This window comes from Epinephelus fuscoguttatus, linkage group LG7, assembly GCF_011397635.1.
Source record: "Epinephelus fuscoguttatus linkage group LG7, E.fuscoguttatus.final_Chr_v1".
NCBI lineage: Eukaryota > Metazoa > Chordata > Actinopteri > Perciformes > Serranidae > Epinephelus > Epinephelus fuscoguttatus.
Window position 1 is genome coordinate 8865605 of NC_064758.1, and position 27972 is coordinate 8893576.

The window sequence follows — 27972 nt, forward strand, 5'->3', positions numbered from 1 at the left end:
CCGTTTTTCCTATAATACTTCATGTGCTACCGAAGAGCAGGTTCAGCACTGACATTTTCATTCTCAGCTGTTTCTATACATTGACAGACAACAAATAATGAAGATTGCTACATATTAGTTTATTTTATCCAGCTCTTCCAATCAGCAAGTACAGGTTTACATCTATTTACTCATACATCTCCAGTTGAATCTTAAAACATTTTTCATTAAATGTGATAAAAATGTACATCATATATAGCATCGATATGAAAATACTGACAATCTTCATTACAAATCTATACGATAAGATTTATCTGGCAAGCAAAAATCATTGCTCGATCACTTAAAAAAAAAAATCTGACTCAAAGCAAAGTAGCATGTTTTGAGGTTGTGCCAACACAACTGTTCCTCTTTCACAAAATAATATTGATAATTCACAGTATGAAAAAAAAAAAAAAAAAATAGTGTCACGTCTTGCACAGATTCTCCTGTTGCTTCAGCCAGAACACTAAAATCACTGAAATCATCTCCTATTGGGCAAAAACATCTACCATGAGATTTAGGACCAAAACAACAATCACAGATAAACAAAAACATATCAGTTATAAAAAATAAAGTCATAAAATGTGTACAAAGGAAGAAAATATGCAGACACATGATTAGAGAATAAATAATGTCGCTGTGGTTACAATCCCAGTGTCCTGTGGTAAAGTTAGAAATTAAGAAAATAAATTAACATTGATTTCTAAAAGTCTTCCATTCAGAGTACCATTCATTACTGTTTTATGTTGGGAATGAAAGACGACAGGATCCCACCAGCACTGTGTGTACCATAAAAGGCCAAAAAGACAGTACCTTATACATAGAGCTTGAAATACAACAGTGGATGTACACACATGACCTGTGTGTTGGTTTCCAGTCATAGATTTTCACTGCCTGATAGGCTCATCAGATATTCAAACAAATAGAACTACAAAGGGTGAACATTAGTGTGATGGTGAGCTATATGAATGTACTGTATTTCATAACAAGTGCATGTAGGTTCAGATGAAGCCATTAGACATTACTGAGAGTGCCTTTGTGTGTGTGTGTGTGTGTGTGTGTGTGTGTGTGTGTCCACCATGTTTTCGCCAGTGAGATAAAATCTGTGCTGAAGTCAGTGGTATCACTTTTAGCAAGAGAGCAAATGCTGAAAATCAATAAGAGAAATAACAGACATGTGCTCTCACTTCAGGCAGGCGGTTAGCAGCAGCATGTACATACTTAGAATAAATGTTATGGATCTGCTTCAAGAACAGGTACTGAAAGTACCAGATTTACTTCTTTCTGTGGACAAAGTTTTCATGGCATGTGATCAGAGCACACCTTTCTGAGGGATTTCATCAGCAAATTAATTGGATTTAAGTGCAAAGACCCTCAACTACAATTTAAAGCTGCACTATGAAAACTTGTTGGTGAATTCAGATCAAATGAAAACTTTATTTTTGAACCTGGACCTTATTTTCCCATGTTTTTGTGTCTAAAGCCATAATTGCATGGGACTAGTATTACCTGGGGGCCGCATGAGATTTAGAGATTACACCCCCTTTCATCCGTGTTTGGTGTGGGGCATTCGCACAGGAATAACAGCATCACATGACCTCTGTGTTTGGCAAAATATGGTAGATAATTTGCAGTGGAATTTTTACTTGACAATTTACAGACATGGCAGATTCACACGAGATTACAGATAACCTCCGCAATTATTAGAAGTTAGCAGAGATCCCCAGGTAATACTAGTCCCAGGGGAACAGGGCTTAAATGACTAATAGAAACAACTACTTTTCAAAATTGGTGCAGTATTGAGAGACACAGCTGCAGCCACAGCAGCTAAACAGGCTGCAATGTAATCCCTACAGGCATTTGTGCACCATCAATTTAAGTCCATCAACAGTGCTTGTTTTGCCACTGACAGGATGTGATTGTTATTATTAGAGAGGAATTAAATGTTTTTCTTTACCTTTCAATGATTCGGTCTGTTTGTTGGTGTGCGTTACCAAGTCTCGCTCAAGAATTCTTGTTCTGAAATCTCAGGGATTTTTTCCATGTTGTCCAGTCAAATATTCAGCCATGACATTGAACATCTTGTAGATAACACTAAGCTACACTTTCTGTACTCCAACACAAGAAACTGCTGTTTCTCTCCACCTCTCACTAACATTTCCACTGTTGTGTTTCTTGCAAAACGCCACCTCTTGCAAGACAAGGAATCTTCTTGAGCAAGACTTGGTCACAATACGTGCGTTTACATGGAGCCATGTATTCCTTTTGCATTCGGGTTGGAAGCCCTACCCCAATAGAAATGCTCCTTGTAAACACCTCAACCTGAATAAAAACATCCAACCCTAAAGAAAATCTAATCAGGTGCACAGGGGTGGAATATTCCTTTTCAGAACACAAATGGAATAATTTTTCTGTCTTGTATACAACCTCCTACCCGATTCCGGCCATTGCGTTCTTTCTGCGCATGCTCGTTTCCTTGCCCTTCTGGCGCAATGACGTATACAGCATGCATAGCAACGGGCTGAGATAGAGCAGTCGGACTCGTTGCACTCACACAGCACTCCTTAACAAACGAAGTATTAGCAGAACATGGTTGTTGTTGTACTGCTGCTTCAAGAATATAAGCAAAACAAGCCCGAAAAAGGCACTAAGAACGGCAACATCAAGCATCTTGTTATCCGGAGCGAGGACTACAGTGTTTTCTTCCGGTACACGTAACATCCGCCCCGCCCCTATCCAATCAGAAACCTTCCCTGCCCCAAACCTTGCGCAGACCCAAATGAAGGTGATTAAACTGATCTCCCATGTAAACCCTCATTCCGAATGGATATTTCCCATGTAAACTACGTTGAAAAACTTTATTTCTGAATGAGAAGCCATCACGTAACCGCACCCACTAACACACAGACCGGCAAAAGGACTTGTAAGGACTTTCCCGTAATGTTGTCAGACACTTATTATAACAGTCTGAACCTGTCAGTGCCAAAAACAAGCACTTTAATCGATGTAAATTGAGCACACAATTGCCCATAGGAATTACATTGCAGCCTGTTTTGCTGCTGTGACTGGAGCGGTCTCTCTCGATAGTCATGGGCGTAACTTCTGCAAAAAGTCACTGTTATTAACTTCGCATTTCTTGTCAAATGGCTTGGTCATTCAATAACAGAGCCCCAAAAGTCCCAAAAATGATGAAGGAATAGTCTATACATTTACTTGAAAAATGTCACAAGAAAAAAAAACCCATCATGATACATTTCAAGTGAGTGTAAATGCCCAGATCATCAGAAGGACTTGGACTTTGCAGGGACAAACAACAGCATGTTGTTCCTGCCTGGGGGGGTGTAGGGGGGCCTTTTACGTGTCCAGGCCCAGGGGCCCATTGTGTCATAATCCGCCCATGTTGACAATTTAGAAACACAAACGTGGGAAAAAAGGGTCCAGGCTGACTAGGTCCACGGCCAAAAAATCATTTAAGCAAAGTCAATTATATTTATACTGCCCAGAGTCACAAATAAGTGTCAAAAGGCTTATAAGGGTTTTTTTCTAAAGTGCAGCTTTCAAGAAAACACAAAAATGGATATTTGAATTTTCCAATTTAGGCCTAATCAGGTAGTCTTTTTTTTTTTTTTTTTTTTTTTTTTTGCTCAGGGGAACAGCTGCAATGGAAATGCCAACATACTGTACATAACACAGACCTGCCTCACCTTTATTAAATACACTACGTGAATCAGTTTGTGCCCAGTGTACCTGCAATGTGTGTTTGTTTAAATATGACTCAATCTAACCAGGTCTTATTTTTGAGATACAGGTGGTTTCTCTCTCGTAACTGTATGCATCACTCATTTAAACTCTTTTTTGCAGCTCTACTTGCTAACAGTGTTACAGTCCAGCTATCAATCTGCCATTTAGGCCCAAAAGTCAAAGTCATTTGGTAGCATTCTTAACACAGTTGTTACATTATATTCTCTCCTAGTACACCATTAATTTAATTCAATAAGAATGAAGATACAAAAAAGTTAATGGTGCAGAAATACTGGAGAGAACACTTTTCATATGTGAATGTCTCAGGACACATCCAAGTGAACTTCTGGCTAGAAAACTACAGAGATGAATATATTGTACAGCACTAAGATACGATATATTGAGTCACGGTCCAGAAAGAATGAAGAGGGAGAAAACAAACAAACAAAACATATTAAATCACATTCACATTTTGTCATTTGTACACATGCAGCAGGGGAAATAGCCCTTGTCGTGGAAGGGAGAGGGAGTGCAATATGAAGGAAATATGAAATTAATTCTAGTATGTTTCATTTCCTGTTAGGAGCAATTTTTTTCGAGTGACTCGAAACCTCCAATAGGTCAGATGGAAACTGGTCATACAGTCATCTGTGAGGTACAAGTACTGTTAAAAATGAAACAGAAACATTCAAATAATATAAAACACAGGCCTGGTGGTAAAGGGATATTTAAAACTTGCTCCCAAAAATTACCAAATTCATCAATCTTTCATTATCAGTCATTAACACAGCAGGTAAAAAGAAGAAGAACCGCTAACATCCATGGTTTAAAGCATCTGAGTCAACACAAAGAACCCAGACTTGTTTTTTCGGTGGTTTCTCCTCAATTAAAAAAAAAAAAATACAGTATTATTGCAGATCTCAGCACTTGGTCGACTGTTGCTGTACTGAATTGTGTGGAAAGTACCGCAACCGTTTACTAAAAGAATGCTGTGGTCACCTGGGGAAAGGGAGGCGGTCAGAGTGTGGTGCAGGGGTGGGGTGACGAGGCAAAAAACAACCACAGATTGTCAACAAATGCTTGAGCTTCAATGTCTGTTTGTAATGGTGGGGTGGACTCAGTGGCACACCCAGAAATTTTTCATAGGGCCGGCCAGATGGGACCACTGAAAATATTGGGGTGGCAACTAAAACCAAAAGCCTGAAAGTCAGAAATTCAATTATGCTGTTGAAGTATACTGGCTCTTTGCCTACAAGATAGTACTACCTTCACGCAGCTTCCACAGCTTCTTTAAGACAGTAGTGTTGGCCTCCAATTATTTTCGCAGGAGGGCCAGTGAGGGGGAGGAGCAACTATATTAGGGGGCCATGAACCCCCTTGAGGACGCCACTGGGTGGAATAACTTGTTCACAGGACTTCAATCTTCATCTATTCATGGGACTGATGATTGGGAGTCTCATCTCTGCTCTCTTGTGGAAGCTCAGCGTAAAAACATTTTCCAGGTTTAAAACAGGTGCATGTAGTGGTTTAGAGATGAAGTGGAGGGCATAAAACTCATACTACACTTTCTGTGTACTGGCGAGGTGGGAGGGGGGCGTCACCACTATGGCACACACACGTGGTCATTGGCATGTAAAGTATGGAGTGCAGTGTTTGATGGGTAAATGTTAGGATGTACATTGTGATTTAGTATGTACACTTTTCATTGTGCTTCTCAGGTACAGTCGCTGTATGATGGTGCAGGATATTCCCGTGTTTGATCAGCTGATCCATGACTCCCACAAGTGTGAATAAAAGTATGAATTTTTTGTCTCTCTCTGGTTTCCAGTGTTTAGCGTGTGAATGCCTACAGAGTTATAACAGTGCCTTCCTCCTCAAGACTCCGCCTCTCATTTGCTCTTTCTGGGGACGGTGTGGTTGAAGTGGCATTGGCGTTGCTTAGTGATCCACTGCTGCCGCTGGCTGGCAGGGTTCCATTGGCGTTGAAAGAGAGGGCAGAGGCTGAGGTGGCGGCAGTGCGGAGGTTGAGGTGTGGCTCGTAGCGAGGCAGCGAGGGCATGCTATAGTTGGAGGGGGCGCGTCTGATGGGCTCAGCCTCACCCCCTGCCTCGATCACCAGGTCCTCGTCATCCTCGTCGCTCTCCAACTCCCCAACTGGGAAGTTCTGGATGATGTGTGATGGCATGGAGGCCGCAGCACCAACCCCACTGTGCGATGAGTAGCCGTAGTAGCTGGCACCGCTGTCTGACGAGCGTCCCGAGCTACCGGATGCCGTGCCTCCTCCTCCTCCTCCACTGCGAACAACATTGTTCCGCTGGTTGGCAGGCTTGACGGTGATGATGAGGTTGTGACTGTTAGCGATCATCATGTCCGTCACCTGGTCCAAAGATTTTCCAGCTACCTCGATACCGTTAACTTCCAGCACCTCATCGTTGACTGCCAATAGGCCAGTGCTCTCCGCCAGCCCACCAGGCACCATGCGAGAGATGAATATGCCTGGGACCTTCTCCAGGCCCTGTGGAGTGACCCGCACACTGGAGCCATCACGGATGTAGAAGCCCAACGGTTTTTCCTGACCATGTTTGTACAGGCGAACGCGTCGGTGTGTCTCAGGAAGGATGTCCACATCGATGATGGAGGAGACGGGGCGGAAGTCCCTCGGCAGGCTGATGATCACTGGTGGTTTTTTCCTGTTGGTGTCAGGCCGTAGAAGAACCGCTGAAAGCACTGTGTTCTTCTTCCTGGTCAGCGAGTCCGTACCAAATGTTGTGTAATCAGCTTCCTCTGCAAATCAAAAGATAGAGGAAGTGGAGACAGAGAAGTACAAAGGAGGAAGATGTGGCATGGAGAAGACAGAAAGGGAAGAGAGAAACAAAGAGGAGAAACATTAACAAAATCTGATTAATTTTCCATTATCATCATACTACACTAATTACACATCAGGGTATTCAGGCTGACACTCTGTTGCATCATGTAGCTTCAGGAGTGAATAATGCTTTGCAACAGAGCAGCTCTTAGCCTGAGGCACCGCTGCAGGGTGTCTGTGCTGAACACACACAAGACACTGATCCTCAGAACTCCCCTCAGGTCTTACTGATACAAAATGCCACAGCAGCCAGACGGATGCTCAGTCTTACTCACAGCCCTTCATCGGCACTTTTTGACAAATTACTAACATATGGTAAGGAGGAGAGGAGAGGAGAGGAGAGGAGAGGAGGGGAGTTAGACTAACTATTTCCTTGTTTCAGTCCTTATGCTAAGCTAAGCTAGCCATCTCCCAGCTGTAGCTTTATATCTAACAGACAGATGTGAGAGTGGTACTGATCTTCTCATCCAATGCTCAGCTAGAAGGCAAATTTGCATATTTCTCAAAAAGTCAAACTTCCTGTTAAGTTTTTTTAGCATTTCTGTTTCAAATAAGAAACAGAGTAGGTTTGAAATAACAAAAAAAGGTCACACGATGAACCAATCCATGGTTTAATGCATTGTACCCAGAACTTGGAAAAAAACTACCTTGAACATGTAAAAGTGAAACGGAGCTGTCATTCAAGTCGTTAACTCGGGCAACTTTATACTACTGGTTGTGGTGGTTAACACTATTATGCTCGGCACCCGTTTACACAATTTTGAGTTGTTGTATGTTATTTGAATGAGAATTTGAATGAAATGCACTGGAATGCATTTAGATCAGAAGTCGGGAATACTGAGTTGGAATGATCAACTTCTGACTTGCAACTGATTGAAGCATATAATGGTCACATTTTAGGTGTATGAGTCACCAGGATGCCTTGAAACCCGGCCTTTTTTATGTACATTTTTTGGAGGAAGTGTGTACACTGCTATAGACTTTAACCTGACATGGCAGATTGTAACACTAGAGACCAAGGGCTGGCCAGGTAAGGGAGGGAAAAACTAGACCTTGGCTCCCTAATAGTTAACCAGCATAATACAAACAGCTAAACATTAACATCTTTGTGACTTTCATTCTCTTTCTTGTCAGTCCCTTATCCAGGTTTTTGTCTATTTGCGGTTATTTTCCAAAATCTTTCTTTTGAATATGTCTTCAACTTTTTCACCTTTATTGCATTCCTCACTTTCTGATGTTTTTACAGCACTTTGTAAAACTCTGTTTTTAGATGAAAGTGCTCTATAAATAAAGCGCTGGCATTCTTACACTGAATACTTCTCCCCTGCTTGTCTTCTTTGAGTATGAATGTGTGTGTGTGTGTGTGTGTGTGTGTGTGTGTGTGAGAGAGAGAGAGAGTAATCTGGGCAAATATCCATTCAGGTGGCTGATAAAGATTCAGGCTCTCAGGTTCTGACAGGTACGCACCCCACCACTCCCCTCTCCATCTCTAAAACCAAAACAAAGGATCAACTGTCTCGAGAAAGAGCGGCAGTCTCGCGTTTCAGTTCCCATGAGGCACGAGTCTAGTGTATACACACTTTCTCTATCTTTGCCAGCTCTGAATTTAGGGGCCAACTCCCAACGAGAAAATCTAATCAACAATAGTTTTAGTAAGAGTCTGTGAGGTCAAAATGCTAACAAAAGTTTCAGAATCTGTTCATGTTCAAACTGCACTTTCTGAATGCCTTGCTCCTGCCATGCATATAAACACTGTCATAAAGAGGAACATTATGCAAAAAGGGCACACAGGTGGATGCTTCAAAGCACTTTCTCACACACACACACACACACACACACACACACACACACACAGGTCTGCCTCTATCGCTGACACAAGGGTTGTTCTTGCAGTGCAGTCTCGCATAGGAGGAGGCGATGCTCCACATCTTATTTCACTCTTTCTAGACCTCTTTTCACCTAAACCATCCCTCCATCTCCAGCATATGAAAGGCCAGACACGACAACCGAGTTATAGTTGAGCAAAGAGAACAAGAAGGTCCCTCAGGGCCACTCATAGGCGCACACACACCACAAAGAGATGCTGTTCTGGTGGCAAATGGTATAAGCATGCAGCTTCCTGACCACAGCGTTTATGAGCCCACTCAGCAAAACAACATATGTAAGCACACAGGAGCAGGTGTTCATTTACACACAAATTACAAATGCATCTATAAGGATTATCCATGGTTAGTGATGATGCCTAAGTTAGTATGAAATTAGTTCATACTAATGAACAGAAGCACTGTGAGACCCAATACCCAGAAAAACTCTAGCTACATTATAGCTCATTAGAGCACAGACGCACAGCTCTCTATCTCTCTCGTCTAATTGGCTACAGAGGCCTATAGGCAAGGCACAATATAAATACTCAATGTTTCTCATTTGTTAAAGAACAAATGACCTGATTTTGTTTCCACTGTTCTATTTACACACAGAGCTGAGAATAATACTTTCCCAGTTGTCCCAGTGACACTAAAAATAAAATGCTGGATGATATAACAAACTCTCAAACTTTTGTTTGCATAAAGACAACTAAATGAGCAGTAAATGGCTGGTACATGGCACACACAAATACTTAACAGAGAACTTCTGGACCAGTAACATTACACTTGTCCTATTTTTCCAGCGTCACTGCCCTTGAAAAAGCGCTATTTTGTACTTCCCAGCCTAGCGGACTGGAGAGTGCAATAGAAATCCGGTTGACGCCCCGCAGCGCGACGCTTTTTGTGTGTGTTGGGGGCGGCACTTGACTCGCATCAATGACGCCGCCGGTGTGTTTTGGCCTTAAGACTTGGAACTCATACATCATAGAAAATGAACTAATTTAGCTAGCAACCACTGAAGTAATTAATGGTATTAACTGCTGACTGATATAATCCATACAAAGCTCCAAAACATGTTGTGTGAAAATCTACCATCAAATGTTTCAAATTTCTAATTTAACATTATATTAAGAAGGGAAAGCCACCAAAAACCATCAACAGTAAACTTCGGAGTCATGTAATTGACCTCCATCCATTCTCTCAGCTGCTTACCCTGTTAATCTTTGCAGTCAAATAACCGTAACATTTAATTTCATATAAATCTATTTTTGGAAATATGATGGTGGTCACCTACATTATCATTTTGCATGTGTTTCCACTCACTTGTTCCTTTTTTTTTTAATTTACTTCATATATGTACATACAGTAAATGGATAAGCTATATATGTTTGTTTTTATTCAGTCACTATCCACAGCCACTTGTCCTATTCAGGGTTGCAGAGGTGTTGGAGCCTATCCCAGTTCACTTTGGACGAGGGTTGGGGCACACCCTGGCAAGGACGTCTGACTATCACAAGGCTGACATGCACAATGGGAAAAAAAAATATCGCAGACACAGGGAGAACACCAATACTCCACGTAGAAGTTTGCCGGCAGTTTTGAAATTGCCGTTAGGCGACAGTGCAAACAACTACACCACCGTGCCATCCATGATATATCTTATCATGGATAGCACTTATTATTTATAAAAATAATAAGTGCCATCTTATTATTTATAAAAATGTAATTGTTCTAAATTTCTAAAATCCAAATATTTTTATCCAGTTTGGTCCAATTATATTTCACATTATTGTACTGACACATGCATAACTGCTTGACCTCCGCTGCATTATAGGAATATCTGAGCACCATCAGTGGTCTATCAATAAAGCCAACAGTGCAATAATCACAGTTGGCTAGCACAGAATGGTGCTTGTGGTCAATTATAGCAAACGGGCAACAACCCGCTACCAGACTTTGGAATGTGGGTTTTAACTGGACAACCCTGATCTTAGCAAGCCAACATATCTGAACATGAGCCACTGAGAAAGCTGTTTGGCTAATGTCATTATTTAGGCAGTTGAAAGGTTGCATCTGTACTGCACATATAACTTCACCTTTAATCCCTTGTGTTCTGTAAATACATGAGGCATGACTGAGGTATGCTGCAGGTATGCAGCTGGTTTAGCTAACGATTAATTGAATGAAATCAGAGACCAACTATGAGGGTTTCATAATGCTAAGATTTGAGAGGGCTGTTTATGGACAAGTTTGCAACAAATCATTGCAGGCATGAAGAACTTGTTATAGTGTCCTCTTTCACCATGCACTAGTTCCACTTTTCCTTAGCAAACAAAGATGCCATTTCTCTGTCCAATAAAGGGGTACTCCACCCATTTAAGAGATACAGATCAGCTGACCATTTGTTTAGCTCCACCCATCCTTAGTTACTGTTGCTTCACCTGCAAAGCTCCCCATTCCCACTTGCCATATACAGATTATAATAATAACAAAGGCAAATAAAAAAAAAAATACTTTTTTTTTTTAAATAATTGGTGCTTGATTTCAAACAAAAGTAAACAAAAGTAGGCTTCTTATTTCTAGCTTGCAACCATTGGTTTGATCACTGAAATTACAACTGTCACGAACAAATTTTACCTGCTGTGGTTAGCTAGCTTATTAACCTAACATCAGCTGACTGATTGAGTGACTCTTTAATTCTTCTTTTAAGTCACCCTAGACTCTGATATAGTAGCATCCAAGCTTTGACACAGTGTGCAAATACACAGTGGATGTGCTATTATGGCAGGATTTTTTTATGTAGCCTGTACTGAAGTATTTTGATGTAGTATAAATGCTTGTTGGCTTTGTATGTAACACTGGGTGAGGTGACTACTGTAGGAGGTAAACTGTGCTATGCTACTGTTTGCAGCCCTGTGGCGTTGGAGGAGCTCTGTCGAGTCTGAGAAAATAACCCGATTATGTCACAGTGATGACCTCTGCTTAAACTCAGTTTGGGCATGGAGACTAGAAAATCTCACGCAAAGTGTGTGATATAAACTGGGGGCATGCTACCTGAAAGGCCTGGGAGTTTTACCATACAAAGAGTGTCTGATAAAAAGATGGGGGAAATGTAGGATTTAGTGTTTTTAGAGTTGACCCATACTGCAAAGTCTGTGTATCTCAGCCTCTGCTGCCTTGATTTTGGTCTTTTTTGTTTTAATCCGTCTCTTGTGAGTCCCCCAGCTTTGATGAAGGGCAATGCTAAAATCACTGGAGTACCCCTTTCACTACTGCAGGTTAACTGCAGGTCACCGACCCACGTTAAATATGCCTTAAAGTAGCTCTGTTAGTTACCTCTGTCAAAGCTTATCTCCTCAGACCATAACTATGATAGAAGGTACAGCTGCAGTGTATCAGTCAGCATCATACTTAAGGCATGATTCACAAACCCTGAATAAAAACATAATCCCCAGCCCTGCGCTTGCCATGGCTCGGCACAGGTTAGGTATTCCAACTATGCAGGGGCTGCTTTGATTTCCCACACTTTGAATGGAGTCAGTGAGGAGCAAAGGAAGCAAAGCAATGGAGGAGAAAATGACAACCCAACACACACCGTCACAAGCGAGGACACATGCAGTGATGCTTAGTCATTCCTCTCTGTAGTATGTAACGAACACACACGCACAAGCACACACAGAGGGAACAACTAATGCATCTCTATCCTGACATTGAAGAGACTGCGACAACTCAGCCTAAGGAGAGGAAAGCACTTGTGCGAACTGGCATTCATTGGTTGAACGCATCATCTTCCTCTGTACTTTATTCTTCACACTCTCTGGATGCATCATGCTTCAACTCTAGACTTTGGCTTTAAAGGAGCCAACGTAAATGGCTCAGAATAAGTGGTATTTGCAGCCATTCGGAACACGCCACAGCTAACCACACTATTATCTCTGTCTGTGACACTAACTACTTATCTTGAACAAGAAAATATTACAGACATGTTTTCTTACTCATAAGAATAATTTGTGTATGCTTTAAAAATCAAATATATAACATGGCACAAGTGTGCATCTTTAGAGCCACACTTTTTTCAGTGGACATCAGTTCCTTCTCTAGAACCACTCATGCATGCACCTGCTCTTACACTCTCATTACACCCACTTCTTCAGTGACAGCTACATTCATGGTTACCTAGCATTACAATTACGATGATGCAGGATGACAAGGCCCTGGCTTTCCTCGTAACATAATCTTCCTGACGACAACAGTGACACCAACAACCCATTACTTCCTGGTACTTGTCGCCCGGCGCTGCGTCAGGGAAACCTGATACCGCGTCCAGATGAGACAACACAATCAGGAAGGAGCTACATGACAGGCATTAGGTACTACCACCATCACTACTACGAATGCTACTAGTTCTCTGACTCCACATTTATATTTCAGGTACTTATGCAGTGGCTCTTGGGAGAGATATAATGAATGTGAAAGTAGTACAACCTTTCATTTTATGGCACATAACTCACCACTACTGTAGTTATTATTAAACCTGTATAATAAACAATAGTGCTTGTGGAGCACTACGAACAAGGTCTCAGCACATACTGATACATTCATCTCTGAAATAAATGGTTTAATATTTTGACCAGAGACATGCATAAATAGGGCTGGGTACTCGGTACTTGATACCACTAAGTTATCGACCAACATAACCCAGTACCAAGTAGTGTCGAAACTTCTCCAGTCAAACAATATGGGAAGCCCTTTGGACATATAATCAGTAGTGAGAGTAGCAATTGTACATATCAACAATTGCTTTTAGACAAGAAGAATTAGAATTAGAATTTCAAGCCTATACATCCATAATTTTATTCAGACTAGTAGCAATTCTAATGAAAGATATCTACAATTCATATCTCACTTGTCAAAATGGTCATTCTTGATATCAACAATTCAGTTCTTACAAGTGGAAATGTTCTTTGTAGATATCTGTAACTTAATTACACTTTTTCAACTTTAACCACTGACAAACTCAATGACAGATATGTATGATTTAATTTTGACATGTTATAATTTCAAGTTCACATATCCAGAATGTCATTTTGACTAGTTGCAGTTCTAATTAATGATATCTACAACTCAATTCTCACTGGTGGAAATGTCAATTGTTGATATCAACAATTTAATTCTTACTTGTGGCAATGTTCTTACATTTAAGATATTATACATGGAATTCTAGTTACCTAAAATGAAATTCTGACTAAGCAAAATTGAATCATTGATATGTGGGCATAGAACTGAAACTAGTAAGAATGTATCTAGAATTGCATTTGAGAAATCTGAAATACAATTGTAACCACTGAAAATTAGATTAATACTAGTTACAATTAAATTTGAGGTTCCTTTTATTACTAGTCAGAATTGAATTTTAGATATCAAAACAGGAATTCCCACCTGTCAAAATGTCATTGTAGAGATCATCAATGACGTACGTACATATCTAAAATGAATATGCTAATTTGGTCTACATATGTGAAATGTACTTTGAAGTACTTTGATGATATGATGCCTGCATATCCAAAATGGTTTGTTGATATGTTGGACATGTCGAATGCAATTGTTGATATCTGAAATGGGAAATCTACTTTTCCAATAGCCCCACTCCTTTTTCAACACGTGGAAATTTAATTGAAGATATCTGTAATCATTATTGCTACCTATAATTAAATCAAATATCTATAAATCAGATTTGACCAGCCGAAATGTAACTTCTACAGTATTTGTATGGTTTTGCTCGCAGCCAATCACTGCAGGCCTTCTTCCATTTAATGTAATGAGTGGTTGCCCACTGCAGCAGCAGCTACAGTTCATACAGTCTGTAGTGTGGTGAAGTTGAGTGCAGTGTATTTAACGGCTGGCGGTTCAGCATCCCGAGATGCAACCAAAACATTTGAAATAAATTAAAGTAATTAAAGTAGTTGACTGAATTCTTCCATTCACATGATGGGTACCAAATGAAGTACGCTATTGGTATCACTTTAAGAGTACAGATATTGGTAGTGGTATTGTAATTTTAAAATGCTACACAGCCCTATGCATAACTTAAACTCTAGATAGAAGCAAAGGACGAGTCTTTATCTGTTTAAAATGAATAAGTGCTGTCCATGAAACCCATCTTCTGTATCCAAACATAACACATATCTCAAGAATCTCAGAATGTAAAACACAGAGAAAACATCAAGCCGTTGAAGGTTGTGCTGTGCTGGAAACAGTCAGGTTTGTTGATGACAAGCCTGGACGTTCACCACACAGCCGGTGCCACGGTGTTCCTGACACAGAACGATACAAGAGGAGGAGGAGGAGGAGGAGGAGGAGGAGGAGGGGGAGTGTACGTGTGTGTCAAAGTGAACTTGTGTTGAAGAGAAAAACCAGGGGTGGTGTAAAACAGAAGACTGAAAACAGGCAGGAGAGAGAGAAATACAGCAAATACACACTGCAGAAAGAGAGAGAGAGAGAGAGAGAGAGAGAGAGAGAAAGGAAAAGAGGAGGAGGAGGAGGTGATAAGAAACTTTCAAAGGAGTAAATTCCCGGAGGGTTACTATTCCTGGTGCGGTGAGCATACCTCCCTGGCACAGCCCAGATAAAAGTGCCTTAATGCTGCTGATAAGACAGAGAGAAAGAAATAGAAGGAGGCAGGTCAAAGGGAGAGTGCTGAGAGGAAAGGACACAACAGTAACAGGCAAGGAAACAGAGAAGAAAACTACACAGACATGTCGACGTGTTTGGGGAAGAAAGATGCTGTCGAGTCCTGCAGAGGTGTGAGGCAAGCTGGAGCGAAGACTTGATATGTAATTGAGCTGACAGTTTGAGGAATTACTTATTAAATCCATAATTCAAAAGACTTCAGTCATGAACATTAGCCTGCTTCTAGGCCTCCTCATATAATCTAACTCATGAATTCTCTATTACGCTCATCAGTACTGCTTTATTCCTCTGTCTTGACAGCAGCCATTTATCAAAACATACCAAAACTAAAATCTACACTGTAGAAGGAAACCAGCTTTAATGTAGCAGTTTGCTGTTTACAAAACACAGCTTACAATTGGGGTTGATGCAAAATTAATACATTTTATTTGCCAGTCTACACTCATGTACAGCACTTTTCTGTGTGTGTGTGTGTGTGTGTGTGTGTGTGTGTGTGTGTGTGTGTGTGTGTGTGCTTCTCGTCTGCATTATGAAGCAATTCCATCAATTTCTTTTGTGCTGACATAGACACCTCTTTCCTTCCTGCAGTGCCTCCTCTCCTCCTCACCCTCCCACTTTTCTCCCCTGTGTCCTTCACTCAATCTGTCTCTCAGTCTGTGTTGTCCATCTCTTAGGAGCCTTTTTCTGTCTCTCCAACTCTGTCCATCCCTCTAGGTCTTGCAGATTCTCCTCTTTCTGCCTCTGTTATCATTCCCTTTCTTTATAGCTGTCCAGCTGAAATCTTCTCTCACTTAAAGCTGTCATTATTAAAGCTACTGCTGCTACTACTAATGATGGTATATCAAGCACAGGACTCAGTGACCCTTTGAGGCTAGTGTTGGGACAGTAGATGTAGCATCTGGACATGAGGGTTAGTCTAGGACTGTGGCTGGATTACCAGGACTGGTAGGACAAGTATGGATTTGATGAGGGACTGAGACACGCTAGGAGTCAGCGTGGGGCATGCAGACTGAAGCAGGGATGTGCCGCGGGCTGAGGCTGTATTTGAGCTTTGGACAGGGTGGGGTCGAGGTCAGGGGCAGGTCACTTTGGGGTGTATGTTTCAGAACCGTGTTACAGGGAGGGGGGTGAGTCTCGGATGAGGTGGCTAGATCTGTGTCTGATAAACCCAGCCTTCTACGCAGTCCAGCTATATGTCGCCTCCAGGAGGACAAGGGAGAGGAAGGACTAGATGTTGGGGAGGATAGAGGAGAGGACGGGAGGGAGGAGCAGGCACGTGGGCAGGGGGGACCTAAGTCTAGTCTCAGAACCCTGTCGCTCATTCGTCTAAATAGGGACTTTGCAGGGGAGGGACAAGCAGGCGGACTGTGTGCTTCTGGCTCTGTCCTGCCTCCAACATCTGGCTCTGCAAGACAACACAGCCAACCTGCAGTTAGATCAGGCCACTGAGGCAGATCCCTCAGTACCCAGATAAACTTTGAGCCGCACTGTAGCTAAAGCGATGTTGCACATTTGAGAAACTACACCAGTGTAAAAAACCATACAAACAGTTTTAATATAAAATGGTAAACGAGCAAATAAACTCCAAACAGTGACAGTAGTTAGACAGCAGTGTTTGGGAGCTGCATGTCAGAGCCTGCTGACTGTGGTGCTCAGCTAGCCAGGGCAAATATGCTGGAATGGTGTGCTGAAAGAAATTCACAGATAAGCATATCAGTTATCTCGCTTCATATCAATATCGCTGTAGCACCAAGCCCAGGGGACAGAAAGAACGCTTTTTAATTAAAAATCAGAAAGAAATACGTCTGCCTGCTCGCAAGCCAAAATGAAAAGATACCTCTAATTACTGATGTATATCTAATTCAACTTCACGTGTGGGTGGAAACTAACACCAGTCTCTGGTGATTTTCATTTGTATGAACACCTTTCAGTCTAGGTCTTCAGGATTTTCATTTTAAATACAAATACAGGACTCCTTTCTTTGTTCAGAAAAATCTACCATCCTTGTTCTTGCACAGCAATTTCAAACCCAGTGACATAAACTAAAATGGCCAAAAATAAGACTCTTTGTTTCAGCTATGAGACAGTATAAGGAGCAATATATTGGCTGGCATTTATGACAGAGGCCCAAGCTGACAAAGTTCAACAATCTCTGTAACAGCACGTCACACATTCACCTGACACAATCAGTATCAAGGCAACCAACTCTTCAGTTGGTCACACCAGCACTTGATTTGGTCGCAGCCCTTTTTGGTACAACATGACTTGACTTAGTATTTGTAAATAATTCAATCTAAGTTTCAAGTTTTTTCTGCCATGAGCAGTGGCTGACATAATAGGTTATGTTCTATTATATAATTTTTTAAAAGAAAACATAACTATAGACCATCTTGCAACAGTGATCAGCAACTTAAAACAAATGTGGGCTAGGGGGCAATAGTCCCTTCTCTACTTCCTACCCCCCTACTTCCAGCCCCCTTGCTCAGACCACACCTACTTTCAAACTTGACTTTCACTTTGATCTCAACCACACACCTGTGGTAAAGTTTCGTGACTGTATTTGGCACGGTTGCAACTCAAAATCTTTACATAATCTGTCCACAGACAGACCAACAGACAGGCATATTAACACCTGGCAAAATACTCTAAACGGTTTCCATGGTAGTTCCCGCTACCATAGCTGCCACAAGAACCACATTGTCACATGATGTCATACACATGCACACACACGCAGATATACTAAGTAAAAACAAGTTAGTCGTGTGACACTGTGGTTGACATTGATCATTTTTCTTCTTCACTGGCTCAGTCAGTCTCTCCCTGCCTGCAGTGGCATCTGAATCAGAACCTGATGTTGTCTCTCCCTTTTCACCAGCTTTCTCCTTTCTTGCTTCTTAAAGTTCGCCACCACCATGTACATGCACATCACACACTGTGCACAGGACGCAAAGTGCCAGAGGGGCACCAATGATAATGATGATCATGCACATGCATGAAGCCAACCACATGAAATTTTAACAGGTCCTAGCCTGGAGCCCGGGGTATATACTCCTTCCTGTTCCATAGCTGCATTTGTACAGCTCACTCCCTACCTTTCCCACCCTCCATCCCCCCACCGTCTTTCTTGTTTTTCAGCCTCTCTCTTATGGTGCTATGCAGTGGTTAAGAGTCCACTTTCTTTCTTGCTTACATTTTGCCAGTTTGCCCACTGCCTCACCCTCACCCTCCCTTTCACCTCTCCCTGTCTCTTACCACATTGGTCCAAAGTGCTGCTTCTCCTTCCTTTCTCATCCAGTCTGAGGCTGCCCGTTTCCTTCCCTCCGTCTATTCATTCATCTTCCCTTACCAACTCTGAGCTGAGAAATTCTGACAGTCTCTATAACAGAGAGCCTGGGCTCCCATTGTCTCTCCCCTCTCTTCTTCCATCTCAGCCACCCTCCCTCCATCGTCTTGCAGCCTGCATAAAGTCTCATCCAGCCAGGTTTCAAAGGGTACAGAGTAAGGTTTTAGCGTGCCAGGCTGTGCGCTCTCTGTTGTTTCAAAATGTTCTCTGGCTCTCCGCTTTCTTTCCCTCATTCTCCTTCGACTGTTCACCATCTCTTTCTCTGTCCATCTTTACCCCCTGTTGACGGAGCCAGGCTCTGGAGCCGAGGGTCCAGTCTGGCCTCCTGTCCTGACTAATCTAGCCAGCAGACGTGATCAGAGGCTGGCCACATTCCACCCAAAATGCCCCCCTCCCTCGCTTCTTTCTTCCTCCATCTTTCTCCCTCTTTATTTCTTTCTCTCTCTCCCACCCTCCCCAGCTTGGGCCTCACTCTGCATTCCTCCCTCACTAATACTATTCCCACTATCCTCCTCTCTCTCTCCCTCTTGCTGCATTCCTATCACACATACACTACTCCCTCTCCTTTCCCCACATCTCTAATTACATGCCTTGCCTAAACAATGCCTTATACATTACTCCCTCTTTAATACTGTTTACTCTGTCTCCCTTTCATCCTTCCATCTCTCTTATTAGGTCTAAGATATGTCCCTCCTCCACGCATTCCTCCTCCAGTGAATCCATCATTCCCTCACTCATTACATGCAGCATCCTGGGGAATAATTAATGCTCTGTGGCAAACTTGAGATCTAAAGCAGGGGTGGCTGATTTCTATTATTTTTTACAGCTGCCCCTCTCCTGTGTTTTATCCATTACACCTGCCAGTGCTTTGTCTCTCTCACTTTAATCCTTTCATCTCAAGCTCACAGTATAACTCTCTCCCTCCTTACATGCTGTGGCATCTTCACTTACTCTGACTTTTTATGCTATGTCTCTTTCGCCCAAATCGTTTTCTCCACCACTCTGTCTTCCTTGTTCTATCTGGCTCTGTGTGACTGTCACATTCTCGCCCCATCTCTTCCACCATGCACCTACAGCGTCTCTCTTTCATTAATTAATTTTTTTTTTTTTTTTTTTAAATTTTATATACTTTATTAATCCCCCTGAGGGGAAATTCAATTTTTTCACTCTTTTTGTCATTAACACACAGGTCCGAAAGACACACACATGCACAAACAGGACCTATACATGCACAAAGTGGAGAGATGTCAGAGTGAGGAGGCTGCCTTGGTCAGGTGCCCCGAGCAGTTATGGGGTTCAGTGCCTTGCTCAAGGGCACCTCGGCAGTGCCCAGGAGGTGAACTGGCAGGAGCCACCAGTCCACGCTCCATATCTGGTCCAGACGTGGACTGGAACAGGCGACCCTCTGGTTCGCAACCCAAATACCTGGACTGAGCTACTGCGGCTCACATACTAGACTCAGTGCATTGCTTATCACACATAGAGCTGCTGTTGTTATCCTGCTGTAACGCTTGCTTTGCAGGGTGGGTAGACTTTGTCCGTGTTGTACTTTCACACTGTACATTTCCTTTTCACTGACGGGATGATTCATGGGCTTCTGGTTACTAATTGCTAAGGCAGTCCCAGCTGGGATACGCAAATACAAGCATTCCTGTCCCCCTTCATTCCTTTGTCCTCTACCTTACTGGATAAGAGTTACAGGCCATTCAGGAGTGAAACTGTGTGAGTTATGAGCAACGTCATCAAACAAACCCACGCCCCGAAAGGGATACCTGCTCCCACTACAATGATGACAACCTAGAAACGCTGTGTATGTTGTGTGTGTGCAAACGTTCTGGATGACTGATACCAGCAAACATGGCGTCACTCAATCTCTTCTGACTACCATGAGTACAGCCAATCAACATAAACCTGGCTGTGACTCACAGTTTCTCCAGTGTCAGTTTTGCTTGGATCATAAACGATCCTAATCATAACTATTTGTGTTTGGTTTTCATTAACATATATACAGCTGCAGCTAACAATTATTCTGTTTATCGATTAATCTATTCATTATTTTCTTGATGAATCTTTTGGTCAATACATTGTCTCAAATTAGTGAAACATGCCCTGTGTAATTTCCTAAAACTCACAGTGACATCTTCAAATGATATGTTTTATCCAACATACAGTCCAAAAATCCAAAGCTACATGTCTGTCAAAGAAAAGTATCAAATCCTCACAATAAAGAAGCATGAAATCACCAAATGTTTGGCTTTATTTGTTTACTAAAACAATCGATTAAAAGTTGCCAATTTTTTGCTTAAAGTGTCACTACATCCACACAGTATTATATGAGGTAAATAGTGTGTGGAAAAAAAACATGCCGATCCTCCTCTTCATATTTCCTCTAATGGCATCTGATATAATCTACCGTGGCGCACAGAGATGAACCAATCAGAGCCAAGGTTCTAAAGCAGTTGTCAATCATGTCAATCACTGCCCGTAAACTGCGGTCAAACTGTCAAACTGGGCTGCCCTGATCAAACATTAATCAAGATTTTGCTACTGCACTGTATGTTTCTCACCTCAAACATTTTCACAAACATATTTTGGGGCACTGATTAGCTGTAAAATGAGAATATTTGCTCTGGCTGATGGGCCACAAACATCAACTAACAGACTGACTGAGGGCTTGCAAAAAAACAGAAGTGAAACAGCCTCGTCTCCAAAGCCGGCAAAAGCTGCTCTTTGTCAGCACCTAAAACAACAGCCATTGATATGACAACAAGCACAAAAAATATTACTATGTTATACGTATTACTAAGTGGACTGTTTTGTCTTCAACATGACTAAATGACCACAACACTGCCCATTTACACAGAGCTTATAGAGACTCAAGCTCTGTTAATCCACCTATGAACGGGCCTCTTCATTGCTGCCATGACAACCAGTAAACAGTGGACACCTCACTGCCAGCTCAATAATCATCAACACATTGTTCGGGGATAGGGGGCGGGGTGTAGGGGATCCCTGGTGCTGTTGAGTTATATTGGTGTGTGTTGAAGCAGTTTTAAAAATGACCGACATAGACAAGAGTCCAGTCGTCCACACACAGGCACAAACACTTAGCCCATTTTTCAGCAGTGAAACAATACGACGTTAATGGCTGGTCAGTGATGTAGCGTTGATGCATAAACAACAACAATGTGAGCATTATTCAAGAACCAGACCACAACAATACAACAACAGACACTCACAGCCTAACATCCGCCCCTCTATCCATCCATCGAACCATCTGCCCATCAATGAATGAACAACACTCAGAGCACCTAGCCTTGGATACACATAGGATTTAGTCTTCCAGACAAATAAAACACTCCGCCAAAAATAAACTCAAATAACACACATGGTCTGAACTGTGCCGCGACAAGACACTTTTCATTAGAAGACACACGCAAATTATGTCAACGTAAATTGTCTGTCGGAAACCTGTTTACAATCAATGAGACAGGAGATTAAGTGTTGTTTTTATTAGCTGTGAACATATTTCTCAGATATCTGTTATAAGCTTTCACTGCTGTATTCCATGAAGGCCAAGTTGTGACAAACTTTAGCTCACATACTGCTGCCTTGTCTGAAGTCCTGCTCTTATGCAATAATGACCAATCACATCACGTCTGACCACTGACCATCTAAGACATTTCATAATCGCTCAGTCACAGTTTCAAAGGACAAAGTAGCAGTCGAATGGCATTATAAGCCACTTTGTGACTGTATGACTAAAACTTTTTCAGTTTAAAACAGCACTTTCCTCACTCTCATCACACTTGATCATTTTAGCATGTTTCAGAAATAATCTCCATCCATACTAACACTGCAAATGCATACCACATGACCATTCACTTACACTGGGCATGTGTGTGCCGGTGTAAACAGGAAGCAGATTGTCTACTCTGTGGTTGGGTGCTTAGTTACAAAAAAATAGGAAGAACAGCAATGACGAAAAGTAAGACAAGAGATTTATTTGCTTGGACCCACAATAGTGTGGAGCTGTTACTGAAAGTCACACATAAGTCAAAGGCAGTCAAGGCGGCAGAAAATAGATTGGCAGTCGTTGCAAAGCAAATTGGGCGAGATATTAGAGTGGTACCGGGGGCATTATCCATCATAGATAAAATCCCGAAAGGTATATGATGTTAAGCCTAGCTCTAATGTTTTTTTCTTGACACACTGTGACTGATGAGACCCAATCAGAAAGCGAACATGGGTGTCTGCATTATTATTTTCAAAAGTCTCGCTTTCTACCCATCCAACAGAAAAAGCAAACCCCAAATTTTCCCACCACAACTGGTTCAGCAGCATTTTCAAAGGTCTCCTTTTGAGAGTTTTTGAAAAGTCAGAGTTGTGTGGACACTAGGCTTGCATGGTGAACGTCACTCGTCGACAGAGATCATTCTCCACAGGTGGGACATTCAGTCACCGAGCAACAACAGAGAGAGACCGTGGGGAAAAACAGCATATCATCACATCTAACTCTGATGGTTGGTGATTGTTGAATCATTGGACTAACTAACTAAAGGACAAACAAGAAAACAGAGGGCTTTGGTGAGTTTAATTTTGTTTCTGGCGAGTTTAAATATTGTCTGGTTTATGATAAGTTAACAAGTCACTTATGTTAACATTGGTCTTCAGTTCAGTTCATTTTAAGAGAGAAACTTGTATTCAGAAGGTGCATGGTTGTCAGAAGGTGCATGGTTGTATCTCTCTGAAACTGGTGTAAGGGTATAACCGTTCTTTTTGTGAGTTTATATTGTTTATTTATTAATGGGAGGGTAGCGCCACACACAAATACCATTATATACTGGATACTCAGGTGAAATTTCAGGAAGGTATGAAAAAACAGATACCGCTGAAGCCGAGTAGACACTAAGTGTAAAGGTGACAAAAGTCATGTGTTTAAAACGAAAACGTATAAGTGTGGACGCAGCCTAAGTGTGACCCTCCCACTATGACCCCATGCACTTGCACTATGACCTTCCACCTGTGCTGCTGATAACATTAAAGAGTTTGGACTTGACTCGCCTGATTAAAGGAGGATCTTAGAAAAGGATCATCTCCTTCAGGTGAGGGGTCATTTGTGCTGATACCACCATAACAACATACAGGACCATGAAGGACTTATCATTAAAACAATTTCTCAAAAACTCCAAAAATCCTTTGTCATCCTCTGTCAGTTTGGCATCATGTTGCCAAGAGAGCAGCTTTCAAAGATGTGAGATACTTCCACATAAACAAACAGGGCACAGCATTCAGTGTTTAAAGGGTTCTGAGTTGGCCCTTGGCCTGACATACCTCTCCTCCTCAACACTGAGAAGCCTATACTCACTGTAGAGCCATCACTAGATATAATAACTACTGTCTGCAGATATATAATAAATGATCTATATCTGGAAATTTGCTGCATCCACACACTGCAGAGCCTTTTAAGCTGGAACCAACTGGTGCTTAGCAGTAAGGTGAAGGGGGGTAGACAAAATTAGGAGGGAAACCCAGGGTCTACAGGGGGTTGTGGCTGCATTAGTGTGTCTTAGCCTTTTCTTTTTTTCAAGGCAGTGTGCATGTGTGAGTGCAAGACTGATGCGTGATGCCTGCTTGCCTGCATGACTGTGTTTTACTGTGTTTTTGTGTGTGTGAGCAGCAGTGAGCTCAGCGTGGGGCTAGTGTCTGGGGCGTGTAATTGAAACACAGTCCCATGCAGCGCTACACAGTGACCCCACTAATCTCCTCCTGACAAAGTGGCTTAGCTTCTATAGGGTCATATGGCACAGCGAGACAGCTTAAACACAACAGAGCGCGCGGCCCGACCTACCCCGGCCCACAGACCCCGGGGTTCCTCCCTGCATGCAACAGGTCACACTCAGCTACTCATTAGCAAGGATGCACTTTAAAAATTAATCCAATCAAGATTTTATACATGTAGTCTGACAAAAACTGCTTTATGCTAATCCCTAGACATGTGCAAACTACATTCATGAGCAAACATTACAGAAACTTCTCAGAGCTACAACTAACTACTTCCCCCAGCATCTGAAAACACAAAGGAATTGCCTGCGATACCCTATAGCCTACTGTATTAACAGGACAAGAATTATAATAGTTATTGGTAGTGGTTACACCAGAGCCAGCGAGGAAGTAATAATCAGCAGCAGTATTGTAGACAAAAAGTGTTTGTGTTGAACTTGTCAGCAGTCACACACAGTAAAAACACACTGTGAACGTGTGACTGCCGTGCCAAAGAAACAGGATATCCTAATCGAACAAGTAACCCCTGGGCAGTTTGACAGATGATGGTTTGAGAGAAGTGGAAAAAACAGCAAATAATCTACCCTTCCTTGCTCTTTATGTTGACCTTTTTTTTTAGCTTTGTTCAGCCCTTGCAGACAGATTGCCTTTGGGAACACACTGCTTCTCAGCAAGGTCACTGACCTTTAGCTATGTGGGTCAGAAAGGGACACTAAAGGGCATAGCTCAAGAACAAGGTAGTTGAGTTGTTTGCTTGAACTGACAGTTCAATCAGGACAAATACTTAAGCACCGTACAGCTGGAAAAACTGACAAGGTAAGGTGATACTGTTGTCTGTTATAACTGTCTGTTTCTGTTCAACAGTATATCCCATATTTCTAGTATTTAGAGCTCTCACATTGTGTTTGTATTTCCATAGGAAAGATGGACTCCGAAGATATGACCCAACAAACAGGTGGAAACTGAGACTCTTTGATCAAACACTTCTTCTGTGCTTACCTTTCCTCTGCAGGAACAGTCTGAGTAGAGGGCTGGCAGTGGAGATGGCTTTGTGGTAGTTATCATCATTGTTGATGGGCAGTAGGTCGCCGTGAATGTCAGCATAGCCCACCAACAACTCCACATTGGGGATGCGATGCACGTGCTGCAGGAGGCCATAGAACTCATCAAAGCGGCCCGGCTTCGACCGATCCAGCGAGAACCGACGAAACTCTGCACCAAACTGCGATGGAGCAGACAGGAACATGAACACAATTGTACAAACACACATGCGAGAGATTGAGGAACTGATTAATTAAGAGGCAAATAAACAGGAAGATAGCTGAAATCTAAAATGCTAGCAACCATTTCCTTTAAGGGTCTGAGATTTGGGGCTGTGTCTGATAAGCACACACTGTTCTGGTAGCCTAGCTTATTTCAAAACCACCGTAGGCTGTATGCAAGAGTCTGTTATCCATGTGGACATGCTAACACACCACATGTGATGAATTATTAATGTGGACTCTGATGTGTGCTATCTCTATGTATCTGTGTTTATGTATGCAGTATATTCAAGACTGCCTGTCTAGTCAAGCCATCTGACAGAAGATGGTTGCAGATGCCTGATCTTAAGGCAACTGTTTGGCTGAGATAGAGTCCAGTGTCCCATCGGTGGTGTTGATGAGTAGTACCAAGTGTTGTGGTTACTGTTGCCCAGCGCTGACAAAAGATGATCTACAACTCACTGCCAATCTGGACACTCGTCATCTTATGCATCAGCAGAATTATATTAACTATAGGTTGGGAGACTAAACAGGTCCCGGGCCTGTTTCTGATAAGTAGCCACATTAGGATAACAGTAGACAAAACATTTTAATTGACCCTGGACTCCTCGCTTTGGGAAGGAGCTGAAAAAAGTATTTTATTACTTTGTGTAGCTACGTGGGGAAACGTACTTTGTTATTGTTAACTATACAGGTAGTGACTCACACAAATAGTTCACAGTCTGTGTCAACATACGCAGTTCCTAAAAACTAGTTTTGAGCAGTAAAAAGCGCCCCGAGGTCCCATTCCTCTGCATGTGTGTGTCATCATGCCACAGGCTGGAGGACTGAGGACACTGACTGTCGCGGAAGGAGCAATGAGCCTGTCGCAGGCCGTATGACACCTATACGCGCAGGTGAATGGCATAACAACCAGGTATTAGCATTTCATACCGGGCTAAATTCACATAAACGTCTTGCAACTTGTGTAAACTTCCCATGGGGTTATTCTGAAACGAAAACTTGCCTCAAACTTTGAGTCAATATTTGGTACATGAGCAGGGAGGAGCGGCGGAGGAGGCTGTGACAGGTGACACTGGCTCACTGCGGCGTCAGCTGACGATAACCTCCACCTTCAAACTTACTCAAATTAACTTACAATCAAACTGCGACGCGGTTAACGTCACATTTTTATGTATAGCGAGCTAGTCAGAGTGATAAAACCTGTGTTGGCGAGTTTAGCTTTAGCTTCAATCTGTGTAATTTGAGCGACATCACAACTTGCTATCAAGCCACTTAACGTTAGCAGGCTAGCGTAAATTAGCCTCAGTAATCATCACGAAGAGAGCTAAGAGTACAAATAGCGGGTAAAAAAACAGACAGAGGAGTCTCCATATGTACCTTGCTCTTCACCTCCACGGCACTCAGAGAACGGTTGCTCGGCACTCGGTGGTTTTTGTTCATGTTTCGCTAGCAGCGGGACCGCCGCCAAAGCACTCACACACTCGCCCTGCTCCTGCTGCCGCCGCCGCTGCTCTCCGTCCAAAAACCGTATGTATCCACCACTTATTGTTCCAGTTACACGGACTGTCCCACGACTCTTCGACGTCTCACGGTTCGTGTTGTTCCTCCAAGAATGCGACAAAGGCTGCCAACCAGCCTAGCTCAACCTGTAAACTTATCTCCTCTCATAGTTGCTGCTGCCAATGTAGCTACACCACTACTATACACTGTGTCTATGGGGCTACCTCAGCCTAATGACTCTACCTCTTTCTGTGTGTGTGTGTGTGTGTGTGTGTGTGTGTGCGTGCCTGGAGAGCTGGAGACATGAGACTTCAAAATAAAAGACCGTCTCTCGCTCAACCTTGACTTCACAATAAGAGCCCTCTATTGCCCTGGCAGAGGGTCTCCACCTAGCTTCAGATTACCAGATCAGCACCAGGAAACCCTCATTTAAATGTTTTACATTAATAATAATTTATCCAGCAAACCTCATCTGAGTGGGAAATAATAATACCTCCATCGGTGATATGTCGTCACTGTGTTGTGTAGGATTTAGGGGCATCTCTTGGCAGAAATGGAATATAATATTCAGATCTATGTTTTCATTTGTCTATAATCACCTGAAAATAGGAATCGTGGTATTTTCATTATCTTAGAATGAGCTGTTTCTACATATGGAGCAGGTCTTCTCCCATGGACTACTGTCCTACAGTAGGCCAGAACAGACAAACCAGACACTGGCTCTGAATACAGCCATTGGCATTTTTTGCGTTTCATTCACCGTAGTCATTCACCGTAGTTCTCCTACACCCTTGGTACACGAGAGAACACGAGCTTCAGTTCCGCAACCTCACCGCTAGATGCCACTAAATTCTGCACACTGGACCTTTAAGTGTTAGCAATATGAAAACTGAGCAA

General features: G+C 42.4%; 1 protein-coding gene across 1 annotated transcript; it reads right to left on the bottom strand.

Annotated features, from left to right (window-relative positions):
* Positions 1-423: 423 nt before the first annotated feature.
* On the bottom strand, positions 424-27340 carry pard6b (par-6 partitioning defective 6 homolog beta (C. elegans)). Its single transcript, XM_049580637.1, has 3 exons — positions 26953-27340; positions 25310-25532; positions 424-6546 (listed from the first exon to the last, which is right to left on the bottom strand). Exons 1-3 carry the CDS (start codon positions 27013-27015, stop codon positions 5609-5611), a joined length of 1224 nt encoding a protein of 407 aa, XP_049436594.1. The 5' UTR covers positions 27016-27340; the 3' UTR covers positions 424-5608.
* Positions 27341-27972: the final 632 nt, after the last annotated feature.